Raw genomic sequence first — 21,378 nt, 5'->3', positions numbered from 1 at the left:
TAGTACCAGGGATCCAACTCAGGACCTTGCACTTGCCTGGCAGGCGGGGCACCACTGAGCTACATCCCTAGCCTGATCAATTATATTTCTGTAATATAATTCTAGATCAGCTTTAATTTCTTTTCAGCGAAGGTAATATACATTTTAATGTAAATATTTTCACTTAAAATTGAGATTTTTAGTGCAGAGTCCTAAGCTTGTAGTGTTTTGATTTTGTTCTACTCTGATTTCTGCTGATCGCCTTGGGAGTGTTGGGAAGAAACTGAATTTGAGCCTGGGTATCCTTCTCCTGTCATATGCCAGTCACAGGGCGGTGTCCCAAGATGTTAAAGCATGAAAAAGGTGTGCCTCTCCACATTGACAAGCCACTAGAGGGTTAGAGATCGACCGCCAAGAACTGGCTCTCTCTCTCTCTCTCCCACTGCTACCACATTCATGTGGGTTGCCTAGTAACACAGGACACTTCTGTCCTTTGCTGCATGTGAAAGGCTTCCAGTGGGAAACAAAGCTACACAAAGGTTCTCATTTAATATCTAAACCCACAGATGTAAGAGTGCTTGTTCTGGCAAGTTTTAAAGAGAGATTATTCATAAAGAAAAGACAGGTCAATAAAATCTATAGTTTAAGAGCCAGGGATTTAAATATTAATTTTTAATGATTATGTTCCACTTCTTTCTGTAATGTTCTAAAAACTACTCCCATGAGTAGAATCCAATTTGGTAGGAAGAATTTGAGTCACTACATTATTGAAAGTGAAGAGGTAACAAATTACAGGCTAGTGCAAAAAAAAAGGGACTCCCACATTCTCCAAAGTGCTTCCTGATCAAAAATCAAAACCCAAAATCTGCCGATGTGTTATACATCAGAATGTAGTCCACATAAACTTTTATCCTCATCTGCTTGGAGGTGCTGATCTGTGCTCAAAAGTTCTAGAATGTTCTACAGAAAAATTCTGTTAGAGCGGATGGGCATGGTGGAGGCATGAAATGAGTCACCTTGCCCTCTTTCCTGTATTGCAGGAGCTAAATTCAACAGGCATGGCTGGAAGGTGCTGCCCAATCCCAGGGGCCACAAGAGACCATCAGTCATGACTATGGCTTCACTAATAATTGTGCTGGGCAGCCTTTCTCTTTTCCACTGCCTAAAAAGAAGGGGAGCACATGGTAGACAAGAGGAACAAATTAGGAATCAACTAATTCATTCAGAGGACAGGGACTCTTGCCCATACCCTGAGAGCTGCCACTTTATCTGCCACTCACCCTGCCTGTGCTCCAGCTGTATCCTGAGGTGTCCCTTTTGGGGGCTCTGTTCCTCCTTCACCAACTGGCCCATCAGCTTGGGATAGAGAAAGACACCAACAATGAACTTAGGATCAACCTGATATTCACCCCTGGGAAAGATGTTCTCAGTACTTTAGTGCTATTCACTTAAAAACTGATCTGCTAGAAATATACACATTTTTTCATAAATAAAATTTGAGGCATATATGTAATATATTAACATTTTCACTAACAAGTGTGTGTTAAAAATTTCAAGTTCTGTCATTCAAGTTCGATAAAGGCACCCATTTTTTTTTCTTTAAGCCTGAAAAGAATACAATTGGTAGCCACAAGTCACAAAGACACTGTGGGACTTCTCTCCTTTGATTTTCCTCTTCTTGGGATAAACATCCATCCCGTGAATTGGTGGCTTAACTCTGTCACCCAAGAAAATTGTTTCAGTAGAAGATTTTAAATGGATTCCAGGGTTGCTTTGGTGTCTGGAGTGACAAACCACAGCTTTGCTGGGTCAGTCCTCCAGATCTACTTTGGCCATTTCCATTAAGGCTTCTCACTCACCCCAAATCGGGCTTTTTGGTTCCCAGGCTCTGATGCCCTCCGAGCCAGCCTGGGTGGTGGCCTGGGCACTGCGTCTTCAGTCACACTGTCCTCTCTGCCCCGGCCTGGCTGCTCTTTGGAGAGAAGGGGTTGCCGGAGGATGCCTGGGGTCTGGGTGCCCCCGTCCTTACTGCTGGGCGCCGGGGGGCTGCCGAGCTGCTCTCGGCCGGAATCCACATTCACCTCATTCTTCCACTCCATCTTGTAGGCCTGGGGCAGCCTCTTGGAGAACTGCTCTGGCAGGAAGCGCCTGGCTCGGGGCTGCAGATTGAGCACAGTGGTCCCCGCGTCAAGGTCTGAGTCGCTGCTGTTGCCATCTGTCACGAAGCAGAAGGACAGTGCGGGCAAGCATTTCAGAGGGAGGTGTTACAAGGACCTTCCATGCCTCAGTGGGCAGGGCAACTCCTATGCTCCCATGCTCTGGGGACAGCAGAGGTCACAGGGCCCAGCCCAATTCCAGCTGAGGGACCTTGGGTTTCTTGTGTCACCTCTGACAGCATTCATGTTCCCAATGTAGATTTGGGACTTTAATGTGTTCCCGGCACCATCCCAAAGAGCTTGAAATGCATTGGTTCTCAGAATCACCCATTTTACAGGGTAACTAGGGTCAAGCGTAGTTAGTCAGGGGCAGAGCTGGGATTCAGACTGACACACATTGAGCCTCTGCCCATCACCTGCCATCACCCTCCACCTGGAATCTCAAAGTCCCACATAAGGACCCAAACCCCAGCGTGCACTTTGCAACAAAGGCAGAGGCACTATGAGGGCCAGCCTCTGGGGCAGATAGTGAACCAAAAGGCCATGCATCCAAGAACTGAGATTCTCAGGAGCTGAGGACGTATTTACAGGACACAGAATGGGAACACAGCCAGGATTATAAATTCCCAGTGCCGCCCTTTCTCGCTACCCCTCCCACTCATTCTCGCCTCACCCTCCATGACCCCAGCAATTCCTCCACTTCCCTCTTCTTGGTTAATTCAATAAATAAGCAGAAGAGAGACAGCGAAGGGGTTTAAATTATTCTTCCATCCCACGTTTTAATGATACAGAATCCTTAGATAGTTCCTCTGGGATTTACAGGAAAGAGCTTTAGTGTCTCCATTAATTACCATCAAATAAAGAGATTAGATCCGAAATAAAGTTTAAATAATTTTACAGGGTAAAATCTATGGTTGACTCTATGGAAATATGTTACGATGATTGTATAACTCTAAATGTTTCCACATTTTCAGACTTACAACTCTATTTGAATGCTCAATAATTCCACAGCAACAGTATTTGCTTTTGGCTATATCAAAAGAATCATTATGAAAAATAAACAACTGGATTATTTATAACTTGCACAGGGCATCTTTCAAAAGGTCACAATGCTAATAAAAGATCACCATGTTTTTATTTTACATTGTGAATTATTGAACTCTTCCCTAATAAAGAAAAATAATAAGAACATTTCTTTACCTTAGATAACTCTAAAGTTTTTCTACTTCAAGTAATTCATTACCTGCATTGGAAATATTCTTTTTCTTTTGTAGCTTTTCTGGAAGCTTTGTGTTTTTAGGTAAGGATAAATATCTGGAAGTTGATGTGGAAGCCTGTGAAAAAATATTAGACAATGTGACTTAGATTAGATAAATGGAATTTATTGTATGTGAGAAGTTGAAATTTTTATGATAGTTCTTGGTCTTACAATAGGATTTTAGTTCTTCATCACTCCAAAAACTACTTTCTGAAGTGCTATAATTGTACTTGAAATAACTGAGCTCTTCTAAAAACTAGTGGCGATCCATACTAAAGAAGAAAATAAACGGGACCAGGTCATGGCTCGTATCTAGATGTCCCCCTAAAGCCTCCTGTGCTCAACAGTGGGGCTTTTCAGTGTGGTTGGACCTAGGGTATGTGATACAGGATTAAGGGTGTGCAATAACTAAATGGGGTTGGCATAGTTCTGGGTGTGGGTGCCACCAATCAGCAGGCTTGTAGCCTGGGTAGAATAAAGGGACAGAAGGAAGGGGGCTCAGTGCTTCCTGCCTGTTCTGCCTGTTCTGGTCTGGGAACCAGCTGACAATACACCCAAACCTCTATAAACTGTGGACCAAGGTAAACCTTTCCTCCTTTAACTTGTGGGTGTCAGATATTTTTGCCCAACAACAAGGAAGTGACTAAGAAAGACCATCAGATGCAAGGTGTGGAGGCTATTGGGTCTTCCTTAAAGAAAAGCTATTAAAACATCTATTTGTACAATGATTACTAGAAAGACTTAGAATCTACATGAATAGGAAAAGAGAAAGAATGCAGCACACTTCATTGTCACTCACTTTAATAAATCTTGAAAATGAACTACAAAAATTGCTAGAAATTTGCTGACATTCTGAACACTACAATCTTTACAATCTTTAGTTTCTAGGGTTAATTTTTGAAAGTGCTACATTTTGCATGTAAAAAGAGTATTGTTCACATATAATTGTCTTAAACACTGTGACCCTCTGTGAGCATTATTAAAAACAAAATGCCATGGGTGGCATGGTATATCAGGAAATTGTGACAGTTTTTAAGTGGCTCTGCATAATTCTTGACAATGCCCTGGACCAGCTGCACAGATTTCCTTACAAATCCTCATCTCCCAGGTACTCTGGGCTTCCTGCAGGGAAGAACGAATAGAACCTGGAGAACACACAGACTTGCCCACCCCTGCCGGGTGCGACCCCTCCCTAGATGGCTCAAAGAGTCATGATCTGCATAAGAACATTTGGATTAAAGACCAACAGCATATATAACGGGGTCCCGTGACACTGTATCCCCTGCAGTCATCTTAGGTCATGTAAGAACACGATGTGATGTTCTCATCACAAAATCACCTAGCAACGCATGTCTCAAAACACATCCTGGACCAGAGATTTAGCTCAGTGGTTCTGCTGCCTACTTCGCAAGTGCAGCGTCCCAAGTGCGATCCCCAGTACCAACAAAAACCAAACAATCAAAACATCCTGATGTTACGTGCATGTGTCTATACCACTTTCCAGGGTGGAAGCCTGGCCCACACCTCCTGGCTAATATTGTCATTTCACTGTCTCTTCCCTGCACTACCAACTACCAGCTTTCTTCTTTAGCTGTTTGTGGGTGTGACCACAGCATTTATTACCTTTATCAGAATAAATAATTTAGATTCTATTCCTGAAAGCCTTCTCTACCTCCCAAATAGGAATCCCTCAGTGTGGGAATCTTTTAAAATGTTATTCACCAGTGTGTTCCACGTGCCTATGAAAGGACACTACGGCTGGATCATAACAGGCATTCAAAAAAAAACATTAGAAAAGGCTTGATTATTCTTGGTCTTTTTGTTTTTTTACTGAGATGGGAGTCTCACTCTGTTACCCAGGTAGGCCTTGAACTCCTGGGCTCAAGCAGTCCTCCTGCCGGCTGGGACTACAGGTATGATCAGTGCTCATGGCGAAAAGACGTTGTTATTAGTTTCATCCCAGGATTCCCAGGGATCAGCCCTCAGCAGCCAATCAGCAGAGGCAAAGATCCCACAGCTGATCCACAGCAGAGAGCAAATCCCATACCCTGCGGTCATGGTTCAGGCTGCTGTCCTTCCTGATGCTCTCTCGTAGGCTGTGCCTCCGGCGGATCAGAATCTCCTTGGCTTGTCTCTCACTCATGTCAGCTGTCAGATTATGTCTGTTGTAGGACAAAGTCTGAAATAAAGACACACAGGTGACATTTTACCAAAAGTCCAATCATTTCCCCAGAAACTCCAAAGCACTGGAACATTCCTTTGGATTTCCACCTCGGCCAGCCACCTTTAAAATCCATGCACAGCAAAAGACAAAACAAAGTTAAAGTCAAGAAGGAAGCCATTAATGCTCTCAAATTGTGAAGGAATTTATCTTTTCATAAAAGTCAGTAATTTTTTCTGTTGCAAAATATGATCATTATAATTTTTTTTAAATGATTGACTTCACTAAGTGCCACCTTGTCTATATTTAGCTAGAAAAAAGGCAAAACGTCTTTCTATATTTTCCATTCCCCACTGAACAGGAATTACTGACATAAAACAAACCACTGGGAGCCACTTGGGGGTGCCATGTCCCTTAGATTGGCTCCAGAGCTTGTTCTTGTCCTTGTTCCAGCTAGGACTTCACATTGAGAAGTAGCTGCCACCACGTCGATGATCCTGTCCCAGTGTGGAAAGGAGTGAAATTTCTAAGCTGGGCCTCACCTGGCACCCATGTTTAGTTAATAAACTGTACGGAATTATGTTTCCTTTTAAAAGACATGATTACCAACAGAGTTTATTTTGTGTTAGAATTGGCATGCACTTTGTGGGAATGTCCCTGTGATCAGAACCATATTAGGCAGAGTGACAGAGAACCAGACCCAATCCCTGCATGTGGGAGTATGCTACCTAGTCAGGCACTGAAGGCTAACAATATGAGCCAGAACCATGAAATTAAGGGATTCTGTAAGTTTCAAGGGCCAGCTCATGTAAGAATGGGGTTGGGGGCAATAGGGTGGTTGCTGGGGAAAAGAGAAAAAGTGGATACAGTGATATACCAGCTGGCAGAGCTGATCTGAAGTGGTGGCATGCTCCAAGGAGAGAAGACTCAAGGACTGCGGCTCCAAGGCTGCCTGGGGCAGGCGGGACAATGGGAATGAAGACTGGATAAAACGGACAATGGGAATTAAGACTGGATGAAGTGTCCTGGTTGGACACAGGCCCCAAAACTCTGCAAGAAGAGTTTAGCTTGGAAGCCACCCTTACCGTTGCGTCATCTTGAACAGGAGAATGCTGCCTTCCAAAGATGCTTTAGAGAGGAAGAGGAGAGAGAGTAAAGGGCAGATGGGAACAACTGGCAGGTAGACCAGCCAAGGAGCTGCAGGTCCTGTGGTCTAGGAGGCTCCTACGGTCCAGGGAAGCCACCCTGGCAAACTGTGTGCCACCTCACAGAGCCTCAGTTTCTCCATCCTGGAAATAGAGCCAACAGTAATGCCTACCACTTGCCAGAGGACTGAGTGAGACCTGAGGAATTGAGGGCTGGGAGGCTCGCTGACGACATTAGGAGCTCATCGGGAAGGAAGGAAGAAGGGAGAGGAAGCCACTATGCACTGTGTGAAAACTGCAAGGCTTCCATGCACTGAAACAGCCCACGCTACAAAATTTGTCTTAAAAAAAATAAAAAGAAAACAATTCATGTCTTCACCCTGGGCCAGCATGTTTCTATCTGCAAGTGCACAGGGGATTCTGGCTTCAGCTCTGCTGCCCGGGGGCGTGGCGGGGGGCTGTGAAGAGGAAAGTGGGGGTGCCACCACCGAGGAAGCAGAACAGTGGGCCTCTAATTGCAGCACAAAGCCAGAAGCATATTTTTAGCAAAAGGCAAGCAAATCAATTTCTCTCACTCGCTGACGGATTTGATAGAGATTCCTGGATAGTATTTCTCGAATTTCATCCATCTCTCCAGGGGTGAGCTTCCTTATTTTTTCTTCCCGGCAATCACTGTGAAAGTTTGGAAGAAGAAGATTTCACCTTTCCATAGGTATTAGAAACAATGATTTTCTTTCTCAGCAATAATGATACCATTATTTCAGAAGGAGAATCTTTGTTTTAAAATAGCACTTGGGGTTTATTCAAGATGTTTTTAAATGCTTTAAATTTAAAAAAAAATAGTCACAGTTTTCAAATAATGAAATATTCTGAAAATCATTTTAGTGTCAAAATTATTCATAACACAAGCTTTCCAAGAGTCTGCTCATGCCACTATTTTTTTAGGAAGAAGATTTATACATAATGGTTTACAATGCTACCACTTTGTTAGTTCTACCACTATAATTAATGTAATATAAAATTGGTTTTCATAGCAGAAATTTAATGAGCTGCATTTTTACTAAAGATTTGTCTTTGACGTACTTCATTATAAATATCTGCAGGTGTCCTATTGCAAATGCAGGTAAATACAGTCAATTATTTGAGAGTTCCATGTCTGTGAGTTCACCGACTCACTACAATGGGGTTGGAAGCCTGGCATCAGCACTCGGGTAGATTTACTCATTCTCAGGCACAGGGACAAAACTCAGAGCCACTCAGCATGTGCCCACAGCGGAGGCTGAACCAGGCGATGCCTGTCCTGCTTTCCTGTTTCTTCTTCTTTTTGTACTATAACTAATGTCCTTTTCACAGTCTAGTTAGTGACATTTTCTTTCCCTGTTTTTGCTGCTTGCTGATAATGCCACTGCTTAAAATGGTCCCCAAGCACCAGGCTGAAGTGCCATCTAGTAGTGTTTGGTGGAGGAAGCATGTGTCCCATATACTTTATTCACACGTTAGGTACAATGCCATTGTCCATGAGATCATTAATGAATTATGTGTGTGTGTGTGTGTGTGTGTGTGTGTGTGTGTGTGTGTGTGTGTGTGTGTGTGTGTGTGTGTGTGTGTGTGTGTGTGTGTGTGTACCATATTGAATACAGTGTCACAAAACAAAGATATACATAAAACAAGCTTGTATGTGGACTGGCTGATGACACTTCTGCGACCAGAGACTTTTAGGAACCCCCAAGAGCAACTGTCCAGTACAATATTTGCAAATAAGTGATAACTACCACAAATAATGAGAATGGGCTGCATTTGTATGTTTTTTTACTCTCATTTCCTCTAAAAAGCTTTGAAGAAACCTATAAAAATATATAGTACAATAAAATACGCAAAATTAAGAAAGTAAACTAAAATTTAAAAAGCTGATTGCACAACACATGTCTTACAGAATGTATGGCATGACACACAAGTTAAAGAACACAGTGTCTGTGTTTTGTAAAGTAAACTTAGTCATTACTGTAAAACAAGAATATCAGTACTTAAATAGACACATGAATGAATGAAGAGAGATCACAGACTTCAGCAGACCGACTTCTCTAAATTTAGATGGTTCCTTCTTCCCTTAATCTCAATTGCTTATGTAATTGTTTATAAGTCTCTTCTTCGGTAGAGGTACTGCTGTTTAAAATACTTCTCGTGAGTATATGTGCTTCTGGTAAGAGAAACCTTCAATGATTTCTGCAGCCATGGACTGAGATGCCTCTAGGCTAGACTTCTTTCTCTTGAGGGCTAGGGTGAAGGACTTTGAATCACCTGTATCTGGCACAGGAGCTCCCCATTTATAGAGCTGAATTCCAGTCTTATTTTCTAGGGTCAATGAGTCTGTCAAACTTCTATTTAGCTCTTAAACTCTGCATTAGCATCTCTGTGGATAGCTCCAGAGAAAAAAGTGGTCCCACTGCCAATTCCATCCGTTTGGGTGGCTCTGTTCTCTCGTCTCATGGTCATGAAATGATTCACTGCATCATGCTATCCACCTCCCAAGCAAACTCATAAAGCACATTTGGTCCCTTTTTTCTAGCACTCAGAAATTTAATTTAAAATCACAGTTTATAGGGTTGGATATTTTGTGGAGTTTCTTCCTCTCTCACTTTAACTTCCTCACAGTTAACATGTTAATTGTGTAAAGTTTAATTTAAATGAGCTTCAAGCTCATCAACAGCAGAAGAAATCCTTGGGGACCAGTGATTTCTGTCACTTTGGAAATAGAGAAGGACTGAAGTCTACATGATGAAGACTCTTACTTGCTGAGGGTAACGCTATTGGTGGTTTGGCTACTGATGGTCGGAAGACTTTGGTTAAGTTCCTGCACCATTCCAGTCTCATTTCCTCCTCTTTGAAACTAGGAAGATAGACTAGACCAATGGATCTCAATCCTGGCTGCATATTAGAAACATCTGAAGAACTTTTACTATGCCTGGGACTTAGCACCAAAGAGTCTAATTCAATGGTGTGGAAGGAGGCCCAGGCATCTGCATTATCTAAACAATCTTGGGGTTTTCCAATGTGCAAGCTGCTCTGCGACCTTCTGTATTCATGTTCCTGTCATTCTTGCCCCTCTCACAACTTCAACTGTGAGCCTGTGAATAATTTACAAGGAAACAGCTCTGTTAGCACATTCACATTCATAGTACCAAATATAACCCTAAAATAGGCCATTTCACCACACCGGCTACAGGGCTTTTATTTACTTCCAGTAAATATTGAATTTGCCCAAATAAATATAAAAAAGGCACAAATATCACAAGCATAATAAAATATTTTCTGAATGGTCAATCCGGAACAAGCATATCATAAAACAACATAACACAGGACACACTTTTCTAGGCTGTTCTATTTCAACTAGAATCTCATTCTATGTGGAATCTTAAGGTGTCTCTCTAGGATGTAGGTCAATTTTTTATTATGTCTGGCTTCAAAGAATTATTAATGCATATTTAGTAATACTAACTTTTCTTCACAAAAACTACTTACTTTAGGGATGCAAAAGAAGGGACAGTGCTTATCATCCCGGTCTCTGCCATCTCAATGGCATGTTTGATTTCAAGCTTTTTATACAAAGACACAATGCTTGACTTGGGTTGGTTTTCCCGAATCAAAAGCTTCCGAAGATATTTGTCATCAAATTTCTTAAACCTATAAAATAAAGAAAGTCAACCTTGCAATTACTGAATACTGCATGGACTATAAAACAAACAGCTCAAAAAACTTCCCCAGGTAAAACTTAGTAGCAGCAGTTAGCTAGTCTGCTCATAATGTAGATTTTTATTTGCACATAAATATATATACTATACTTGTGTGATATATACACAACTATGTTGATGCTTTTTGTATAACTGTAACATACATATATCTAGTATTCACTAATTACATTTACTATTTTCTACTTCCTCTTTCAGCAAAATTACTCAAACATGTTGTCGGGACTTGCTAGCGCCAATTCTCCTCTGGCTCCTGAACATTCACAATCAGGCTTTTGGCTGTAGCACTCTCATCAAGGTCATCAAAGAACCCACAATATATGTCCTCCTTAGTCCTCATCTTCTGGGCTTCACCTGCTCAAAACATTGTCTTCATAGCTTCCCAGGATGCTACACTCTGGGGGTATCTCATCCTTTTTCTCACCTTCTTTTGTTGTCTCCTTTTCTGCTCTGAATGTGGGAGTTCTGGGTCTTCTTCCCCAGCTACATTCACCTAAGGCATCTTACCAAGTCTCATGACTTTTCGTAGCATCCGTACACCAGCCACACCCAAATTTGTTTCACTAGCTCCACTTTCTCTCCCAAACACTGGGCAGGAACATTTCATTGCCTATTCAGCATCTCCAGTTGGATATCTAACAGGCACCTCCAACCTGATGTGTCCAAACTGAACTACTCTTCTCCCAAAATCTTCCCCACCTCAGCTAATTATGACTCTACTAGGTGTCATCTTTGGTGATTTTACTTCTGTCATGGTCTGTGTTATGAATTGAACTGTGTCTTACCAAAAATTCATGTGACCAATTTCTAATCCTTAGTTTATCAGAATGTGACTACCTCTGGAGAGAAGGTCTTTACAAACATGATTAAGTGAGATAGAGTCATTAGCATCAACTCTCATCCAAGATGGCTGGTGTCCTCATCAAAAGGGTTGTTTGAAAATAGCCATATATAGAGAGAAGTCAACATGAAAAGTCATGGACAAGATATCCACCTGCCATGCAGGAGAGGGCCTTGGAACACACCCCTCCCTCCAGCCCAAGAAGGCTCTGACCCCATTGACCCCTCCCCACCCCCGGATTCTAGCCCCAGAATTGCCAGAAAACTCATTTCTATTGTTGAAGCCTCCTAATGTGTGGAACTGTGTCATGGTAGCTCTAGCAGACTACTATTCCAAATGTACCTTTGCAGCAGTGTCTGGTCCTCTTTCACCATCAAAATACATATAAAATCCAACCATTCCTGAGCACTTCTGAGGCCATTGCCATGGTCCAACATTTCAACCTCTTCATTGTCCTGTCCCCCAGAGGCCAGGTGCTTCTGTGAGCACAGAGAACTAGGTGCCTGCCATGCTTCTGACCCAGGCAAAAGCCTGCTGACCTCTGAGGTCCTGTGCATTGGAGTCTGCACCTCTCAACCCTGAGCTCCTCATCCTCAGCTACAGCCTCCCTCAGTCGGGGACTTCCTGTCTTCAATACTTCCCCCTGGACTTTGGGCTGTAAACTAACTATTCCTGTAGTAGGGATGTTCTTCCCAGATACCTTCAGGGTCATTCAAATACCTCTTTTAAGTCCTTCCTCAACAGTAATTTCCTACAGGGAGCCTTTCCTATCTATCTTGTTGTAATACCATATCCTACTCTTGACTACACTTCGCAGTTACCACTTTCTGACATGATAGGCAGTTTATTTCTTCATCTTATTTACTGTCTTCTAGCACTTGCAATGTGGGATCTGCATGTACAGATTCTGGCACATGGCAAGCATGTACAAGAGAATGGACCCTTTGGGCCCAATGGCTCCCTGTGCCCACTCCTCTTGCCATATTACCCAGTAAGGTCTGCCCATCATGGCCTCAGTGCTTGGCCCTGCCCTGCCCCTAACACTGAGTTCAATAACATTTCTGATTTTGGTCAATGAACTATTAACAGACATGATGATGGACGAAGAGGCCTGGCGCAGGCTTGTACATCGCAGCCTATAGCGAATGCTCCTATAATTGTCACGCCAGGACAGGCAGAGTGGCATGGACAAAGGTGAGTATCACAAGAAAGAAGCAAACTTGCCTCATCCCATTCAAATCAGACAAGGCCTGCCAGACTCAGTGACTCCCCCAGGTAGCCCCCAACCCAGCTGATGGGAAACCTCTTCACTCATGCCATAGTGAATGACTGCTATTCTGAGCAACTGAGTTTTGCAGTGGTTTGTTATGCAACATCATTATGCCAATATATAAAGGAAAGAGCCTGCTATAATTATTTGTTGAGAAAGAAATAAGTGCACCGCAATGATGACTATAAACTCAAGGAGGTTTATAGGCACACCTGTGCTATCAAAAGAACCAATGTTCACCCACATACTTGGCACTGGTCCTCAGGTCTGAATACTAGAGGCCTCAGAATAATTAAAGCAAAGCCATCCAGAATGTGCCCTGCTATTGAATGGTCACCAGGCTAAAGACTGAGTCTGCTGTTTCTTGTGTTTATTTTTCATTTCATGTTAGGTCCATTGAGCCGGGATCTCCACAGGGTTACAACATCTTCTTTAACTTACTATACTGTTATTATTGTTTTAGCCTCTCATGAAACATCCGTGACAGAAAGGATAAATGTTAACAATGGCATCTCATCCATTCTGCATACGGACTGTGTTTTCTTTCTTTGCTTTTCTGTTTACCCCTTTTATTTCTCTGCCAAGCTACACATAGGTGTTCTTTTTCACCATCATTAGATTCCTTTGGCTGAGTCTGAGAAATGTCCATACAGTATCACCCTTTCATTCCATTCCCAAAGGGTCAAATGTCTCAAGAATTCTCTGCAGGACCAGTGGAAATCCACGGCAAAAGGAATGTGAGGAACAGAAAAGATATCCAACATGCCTAAAACAATCCCTTCTTTTTGTATGTAATTTTTAGTAACATCAATAATTATGTACAAACCAGAGATGTGATCTGAACATAACTACTTTTTAAAATTACTTCTTTGTTCTACCTGTGATTCACAAAATTATTTTAAATTTACCTGGAAATAATTGTGCATGTAAATCTTTCAGTGATCATAACACATTAAATGAACTATATTTTCTGCTGAGAAAAATATTAGACAGAGAACAAAATTGCCTCTCTGACCCAAGGCATAGAAGATCCTGCTGCCTTGAGGTGACTTCCTCGAGCAGATTCAGAGACCCAGAGGGTATGTCCCTGCTGCAAGGACAAAGCCAGACTTCTAACAATCTACACCGAACCCACGATGATCAAAGTGATGGCCTCCTCCTCCTCCTCCTCCCAGTGCCCAGAGTTGTGGGCCTCAGTCTTAGCCCACTCAGAGCTGTTTCCCCCCCCAAAATGGGAGGCAGAAAAATGGTGGGAATGAAGAGCCCAACCTAAACTTCTGAAAGGAAAACAGACTGTTTGGGTTACACTGCTGTTCATTTCAGGAAAGCACTGATAGGATTCTAGAGAAAAGGAGAAATGCGGCTGGATGGCAAAGGAGAAGGGGATAGAGCGAGGTGTAGTTAACAAATAATGGACAATGAGGGAAGGCAAGTCTGCTTCACGGGCCAGGCACAGACAAGGACCTGTCTGCATGAGAACAGTCCCAGGATGCCAAATAGGGGTGGGTAGGTCATCTGGCCTTATTCCTTTCTCCTGGGAAAGGAATGTTTTGCAGGAGAAATAGCATTTTTCATACCTTTACAATGCAGATTTTCGTTAGCTTTATTTCTTTTTGCTCCATGTGATGAACTGGGTACTCTCTCTGCACATAAAACATCTTTCCTTTATTTATGAAACAAGGCTAAGCCCAAAGGGCCTTTCATTAGTGAGTAGTATTGTAAAGCCTGTAAATGCTGCTCTGGCGCTAAAGCTTTTGTAGCTCGTTGTATTACTTAATGATCCCTCCACCTGCCCCTACATACACACACCTGTTTATGATGTGACTGTTTTGTCTCTGTTATGTTGCAAAATTTTAGAGGCCTGAGTCTATGCCTTATTCTTTTGTCATCCAATATCATATCAGTACAAGGGAGCAAACAGAAACTCTTGAAAATTCCCTTATGTTAAATTATGCAGATTGGCAGGTTGGCCAACTTTATATAAAGTAGTAATGTGGAAAATATTTCAGTAAGTTAGGAAGGAGAAGGAGAGAAGAGCCTGCAGATACAGGTTAGAATGTGTCCTCCTTTTTTAAGGTCCAGCTGAAACACTGCCTCCTGCCAAAGTCTTGTTTAGCTGGTGATTTGCTAAGAATCATCCCACAGATTACTCTACAAAAGCAAGAGTCCCAATTGTGGCACCCTTGTGTCCATGGTATTAGCCCTGCCAAGAGGGCACCAGATGTGAAAAGAGAGGAGAAGAGTCCTGTGAGGAGTCCCCATTGTGGGGAAGGGCTGGCGCAAGGCCCTTCTGTCCTAAACTCTGCTCTCACAAGGAAGTCCCACAGCTCCTGTTCCCACTTGTGTTAAAGCATCCTTCAGACTCTGCCTGTGTGTGTGATTTATATACATATATGCAATCTTTCAGATAACCGAAGCCTTTACAAATGCAGATCTGTGATTTCTGCCGGCTTAATGACCTCCTGAGGCATTCTGTATCTCTGCATTTCACAAAGTCACCTGACCCATGAGGCAGAAAGGTAGTGACAATCTCTGCTCTTACTCATGAAGCTCACATGCCTCAGCTTCCTGGGCTTAGAGAAACAGCCATGGAACTGCATCCTGCCCATATGACACAAGTGGAAGAATTGTATGACAGCTTCTGAAGACATCAGTTAGGAGGCAGGTGGCAGATGGCCTGTTTTCTTGTTATCATCCTTATGCAGCCTAAAATGGCCGACAAGGAGCAGCAGTCATGCCCAACAGGATGACTGGAGGAAATAGAAATGGAGGCTGTTCACATTAGATCAATGAAAGGAGGGTCCTGAGGCGCTGGGACTCCATGGAGTAGAACATTCTAGAACTGCCTCCCTCTAGCTAGTTACATAAAAGAGAAATAACTTTGTTTAAGCTACTCTTATTAAACATCTTGATTCCAGCTGAACTTTACCTTACGGGATGTGCTATGGAACAGCACAAAAATTAAGAACCCCCCCAAAATAACACAGGTCATCATGTCCAGCTTCCAGAGTGACCCATAGCCTCATCATAATAAAATGGTATAGGCTTTCTTACTTGTCTCTCCAGAAGTTGTGACCCCAATGCCCACAAACATCTTCAATCCCAGTCTTCACATGATCAAAAAACTGAAAACAGAAAGAAGCAGGTGAACTGGTTGATATTTACCTGAAAGCAGCCATTTTCACACCTTGTGTATCCTACCTAAATGCTAACAAACAACCCTGGCACTGTTTGATTCTTATATATTTCCTTTACTGAAAACAATAAAACAACCACTTGTCTTCAAACAAATTGGGGTGTTTGTCATATCAATATTAAGAAATGGTTCACCTACTCTCATGCTCATAATAGTTTGATCATAATTTTGAAAAAAGGTGAAGGTTAATAAATGTCCATTATAAATATTTGCAGGCTGAAACCAATAAAAGCAGGTTTCTTGCTCCTCTCCTCATGCAGGAGTTTAGCAAGCACAGAATCACCCTTCTTCTTTGCTCCCCAACTCAGACAGACACTGCCTAGCTCCCTATCATTTCCGCCTTCTTCCAGAACTGAGCAATAGGGTGTCAAGCTGTTCGGTGAGTCCTGCATTTCCTTATCATCTATGTTGTTACACCTACCCGACAGTGGATTTCTTCACTGACAGCTTGCTGCTTCTTATTGGATCTCTTAACATCAAGAAACTCCACCAGTGGTCGGATTGTAATGCCCTACCCAGGAAAAAGAAAAACAATCAGTAAATTTTCTTATAAAATAAAATTAAATTAAAAATTCAAGAACAACTCCATTTCTCCTAAACTTGGGCGACCAACAATGAAAGCTGTTCTGCTGTCAAGATTTGAAGCAGGAAATGAAACATTTTACTAATTTTTTCTTCTATTCTGATATCTGGTCTACTTTCAGAAGGCTACATCCCAACACAAAACAATGGACAAAGGTGAGAAAGAATTAGAAAATAATTCTAAGAAACAATAAAGTATCATCGGTTCAGATATTATTGTATTATTCACAGAAAAATCCCTAATGATTCTTTCATTTGCTCATTGGTTCGGACAATTTTCACTGAGCTTTGATTGCATACAGGTCAGGGGCTTGGGCCTTACGAACACGAAGGTGAATAATTAAGGACTCAGCACTGGGATGTTGGAATCTAATATGAAGTCAGCTCTATCCAGATTCAGTTACAAAGTAGACAGCAGAGGAATGAGAGAAACAGGGAAGCTTCCTGCAGAGGAGGCCCTCAGTGGGCACCTAGGAGGAGGTTGGAAGTAACCCCACAGGCAGCAACCCCAGGACAGCTGTGGTCAGGGTGAGAAAGGGCACCTGGAGAGCCTGGGTGAGCTCACGGGTGAACTTGGGAAAGGGCAGAGTGCCAAGCTCTTCAGTGAACTAGCAAAAGAAAAGAAAATTGCCTGACACCATGAAAGCTGTGTGCCAGGACCTACGGTGAGCCTCTCACTTTAGGATGCAGCACTTTTCAAAGCTTTTCCACAAGAGACAGGAGCCATGGAAGGTGCTCCCCACTGCCACTTGGCCCTGTCAAGTAAATAAGAGAGGACAAAGAGGAGGAGGATATGTAAATACCGACAAGGGAGTGACAGGACTTCTGTGGCTGACAGAGGATCATTGGGAGGCTGAGGCAGGAGGATTGCCACAAGTTCGAGGCCAGCCTGGGATTCATAGGGAGATCCAGTCTCAAAAAACAAATGCACAAAAAAACAAAACCTGGGGAAATTTAAAAAATAGAATAGAAGTGACAAACAAAATTAACATGCACAGTTCATCCCAGATACTAATTAAAAGTGTAAAAGAATAGATACACAATGGAAAACATATAATGTGCGTAACTTACATGTACTAGTAATAATGTATATGCTAGTATACTACATAGATAGCAAATACCTTTACAAAATCACTAGATATATTGTGAGTTCTGGCATAAATGAATTAAACTTTAGGGAGGGAGCTATAGAATTTAACCAAAGGATATTTTAAAAACGAGTTTTACAAAGACAAATACAGTTCCTAGATGAAATAACAATATTGCAGTGACGGTATTGTGATGACATGATGTTAGCATGTACATTCAACACAATTCTAATAACATATGCTTGAAGATTCTTAGCAGAACTTGAGAGGTTCATTTTAAATTAACCCTGAAGAGGAAATGCAACAAGAAAAAGTAAGAGAAAGGAGAATAAGAGGAAACTCATACTGAACAACTAGTGGTGTATTAGCTGGTAGAATAAACTACCAGCTACTATACTTAGAAGGGTGTGAGGGGGTCATTAAAATGGGCAGCTGAGGCAGGGGAGTGCATGTGGGAGACAACAGCTGAGGTAATTGTTGGGGGGTGGGGTGGCTGCCACTGTGCTGGCAGAGAACTTGGGTCAGGGGAAGGCTGGGTTTCCTGGAGAAAGGAGGAGAAACATCGAGGTCTGTTCCCTGCCATGTGATCCTCCTCCCTCACTGATGCAGGTCCTTCCATCAAAGGATGCTTTGGTGATATCAACACACACACACACACACACACGCGCACACACACACACACACAGGCACACTTTAGAGGAAGGTCATGAAGATCACGCCTTTTGCTCTGTTAGCAGCTCTGGGCATTTTCAACTTAACTTTCATTTTTACTTTCAGAAGTGCAAACTGGTTTTGGACCCAGTGTTGTGTGAGACGCATCTTGTATTCTATTTGTGTTTCAGTCTGACACTCTGAGATAACATGGAGGGAATAACAGTTCCCCAATCAACACATGTTCTGTAATTTTCAATTTATGTCAATGAATATGGATGTCAACATGTGGTTTTCAGAGATGGGTGATTTCACCCAGCTTCTACGAAGCTGCGAGTTTAACACAGTTCAAGTAAAAGTCAACAAAGATTCAATTTTTAAAACTATGTAACATGATCTAAAACACTAACTGCTATTTCACGGTGTTTTTTTTTTTTTCCATCAGCATTCATTTACTAAGCAACAAATGAATGCCCAGTATTTAGAAATACAGGACATAAGATAAAGATAGGACACAAGGCCTTCCCCAACCCTAACACTGAGCCCTCTCTTTCGACAGAGGATCTAGACTCAGTAAATGAATAAATCACAACCAGCCAACTGCAAGGAGCAAACGTGGCTTCTTGCACAGATCCATTCAAGTTTCTAAAAGCAGACAGTGGTGCGTGTCTATAACCCCAGGTAGGAGGATTCCCACAAGTCTGAGGACAGCCTAGGCTACCGTAATTCCAAGGCCAGCCTAAACTACATAGCAAGGCCCTATCTCACAAAACAACAACAACAACAACAAAAGAGAAAACACAAAACAAAACAAATTAAAAATGCCTCAAATAATAGTGTTTGTTTATAATAAAAACCTTATAAAATTATGTTTGTTCAAACAGTTCCTTTTACTCTTTGCCCTCTCTCCTTAAATTATTTGAATTTGCCCAGTAGGAATTATTCTACAAATGCTACTTTTTTCTCTTTTCCATCTTTTTTCTTCCTTTTTCTGTACACCTATGATGGGGACAGAGGACAAGGGCAGGTGTCTTCATTACTTTTCGTCACTGAGCACACTTGCACTTTAAAGGAGAAGTTTATTTTAGATGACAGTTTGTAGGGATTTCAGTTTGTAGTCAGCTGGCAGCTGACCGGTCAATCCAAGGCAGAGTGGCCTGGCAGAAGGGGAAGAGCCCATGGTAAGGCAGGCAGGAAGCAGGGAGGACAAAAGGAGCTGTAGGGAAGAGATAAACCCCTCTAGGCCACGTCCCCAGGGGCCCACCTCCTCCCACCAGACCCCACCTCCCAGCTTCCCATTATTTATAAACTTATCAGGGGACTAATCTACTGATGAGTATCAGCCCCATGATGCAATCCCCTCCCAAAGCCCCGCCTAGGGTCACAAGAGACTTTGGGGGAACATCTGGGTCTAAACCATAACGGCACGTGTGATAACACATTAAACTGAGCTGGATCTTATGCTCTAGTGGCCCCTGTGTATGGCTGGGAGGAAGAGACACACCTTTGAGAAGGAGCCTTATTTCATCCCACTGGAAGATTTCTAATTAAGGTTACCTGGGAGCAATCTGATAAGGGTTAGAAAAGCAAAATAAGGCCTGAGATTTAGCTCAGAGGTTCCAGCACCTGCTTCGCAAGTGCAAGGACCCGAGTTTGATCTCTGGTACCAAAAAAAGAAAAGAAAATAGCTTATCACTATCCATGCAGGCTAAAAAATAACACTCTTAGTTTTCCAACTACTAGAAAACATGTATAAAACATAAGTTAAATTTTACCCATTATTGGCTTGGGCACAATAAACACAATATGCTAGAGCCCGGCCTGGCTGCAGGCTTACTTGACAGGGTGTTCATAGGGAAGATCGGAAGTGAGATGTGTTTTTATCATGTTCTACCTCTGCCTTCCTCCCACCCTGCCGTTCTGCAAAGCAGGGAAAGCAAAGGAAACCTACTGTCTGGTTTAAATGAGCCTTCTTTGGTTTGTTCTAGGGGGAAAATGAGCTCTTGTTTTTTGGAATTAATAGTTACAAAAAGAGGGGGACAGGGATAAACTGTCATATCTCCTGTTGATTTAGGAGGCCATTCCCAGAAAAAAGTTGAAGAACTGTTTCCTTTTACTTAAAAATATCACTGTTGTTGCTATACTATCTCCTGTGAGGTCTTTCTCCCAGGACAAACTTGACCCCAGAGCTCCTCAGGCAAATGCACAGCAGCTATCTGAGAGCCGGGTGACTGGAGAGACACCCATAGTAGGGTTGAGTGGGTGCCCGGTCCTTGGCTGGCTACCATCTTTCAGCACTCCCCACACTGCAATGTGACCACCTGTCAGGTGTCTCTTTGCCCTGACTCATCATCTTCCTCCTTACTGGGCTCTCCATGCAGCCCTCCCTCCTCTGCTATGCATCTTGCAAAATCTGGAGTGAAAGCCCTCCTGTGGCCAGTGGACTTCTCTTCCCTTACTCCCTGTCTCTGATGACCTACGCAGAGCTTCTGGGATGTCCTAGTCCCATGTCTCTGACCTTTGTCTCAAATGCAGCCAGTGGGGTGCCATCTTCGCCCTCTGACCAGAAATGTTCTGGGGATGGTGGACCCTCCTCACCCACTGCTCCACCAGGGGGGTCCATCCTCCACTCACCCCTCTGCCAGGAACTGCTCTGCCAGAAGTTCTAGAACTGTCTCATTCCTGAATGTTCTCTTCACTTGGCCTCTGGGTCTCCCATTTGATGGCCATTCTTTCCTGTTGTCACCTGGTCTCTCTCTTATCTCCCTGAGGCTTTCAACGTCTTTTCTAACTACTAAGGACTGAACTTCGGCCCTCTGAGCTAAGTCCCACATCCCAGGGAGAGGAAGAGGATGAAAAAAGAAACTGAGAAATGCAAAAGGAATGTAAGCATTACTTGCTGCAAACATGTACTAGTAAAATACATTAATTAAAAAACAAACGTATTATCTATTTAATCACTCGTTTATTTGTCATTTATCTAGTCGTTCATTTATTTTTGAGACAGGCTTTCATTCAGTCACTAAGTTGCCCAGGCTGAGCTGGAACTTGGAACTGCCTCAGCCTCCCAGAATGCTGGACTTACAAAGGTGTGCCACCACACCTGGCTCAACATGTTCTTAATTGTCAACTATCAAATATCGGTGCATTTCAGAGCTCAGTCTTATCCAAGACTTGTCCTTCTTTTCTTCTCTCCTTTCCCACCCATTTTTTGAATAATTTCCTCCAGACTCGCTCTTCAGAAGCTAGCCCTCCACTGAGTCCTCAACTGACATCTTCCCCTCTGTCCTCTCCCATTAGTTCCT

At 42.7% G+C, this 21,378-nt stretch overlaps 1 protein-coding gene across 3 annotated transcripts in view; it reads right to left on the bottom strand.

Moving 5' to 3' along the window:
• Window positions 1-131: 131 nt before the first annotated feature.
• Window positions 132-21,378, bottom strand: part of Slc9a2 (solute carrier family 9 member A2) — an 83,354-nt gene continuing 62,107 nt past the window's right edge. For all 3 annotated transcript variants that reach the window (XM_010631722.2, XM_010631733.3, XM_010631725.3), the window contains exons 6-12: window positions 16,174-16,263; window positions 15,611-15,681; window positions 10,219-10,380; window positions 7,275-7,371; window positions 5,441-5,572; window positions 3,379-3,469; window positions 132-2,194 (exon numbers count right to left, since the gene is read on the bottom strand). In XM_010631722.2, the coding sequence (XP_010630024.1) occupies window positions 1,821-2,194; window positions 3,379-3,469; window positions 5,441-5,572; window positions 7,275-7,371; window positions 10,219-10,380; window positions 15,611-15,681; window positions 16,174-16,263 (1,017 nt within the window). In that variant the 3' untranslated portion in view covers window positions 132-1,820. The remainder of the gene's footprint in view (window positions 2,195-3,378; window positions 3,470-5,440; window positions 5,573-7,274; window positions 7,372-10,218; window positions 10,381-15,610; window positions 15,682-16,173; window positions 16,264-21,378) is intronic.

The sequence above is a fragment of the Fukomys damarensis genome, unplaced genomic scaffold, assembly GCF_012274545.1.
Source record: "Fukomys damarensis isolate Sample0158 unplaced genomic scaffold, DMR_v1.0_HiC HiC_scaffold_9, whole genome shotgun sequence".
Taxonomy (NCBI): Eukaryota; Metazoa; Chordata; class Mammalia; order Rodentia; family Bathyergidae; genus Fukomys; species Fukomys damarensis.
This window is presented reverse-complemented; position numbering and strand designations above follow the sequence as displayed.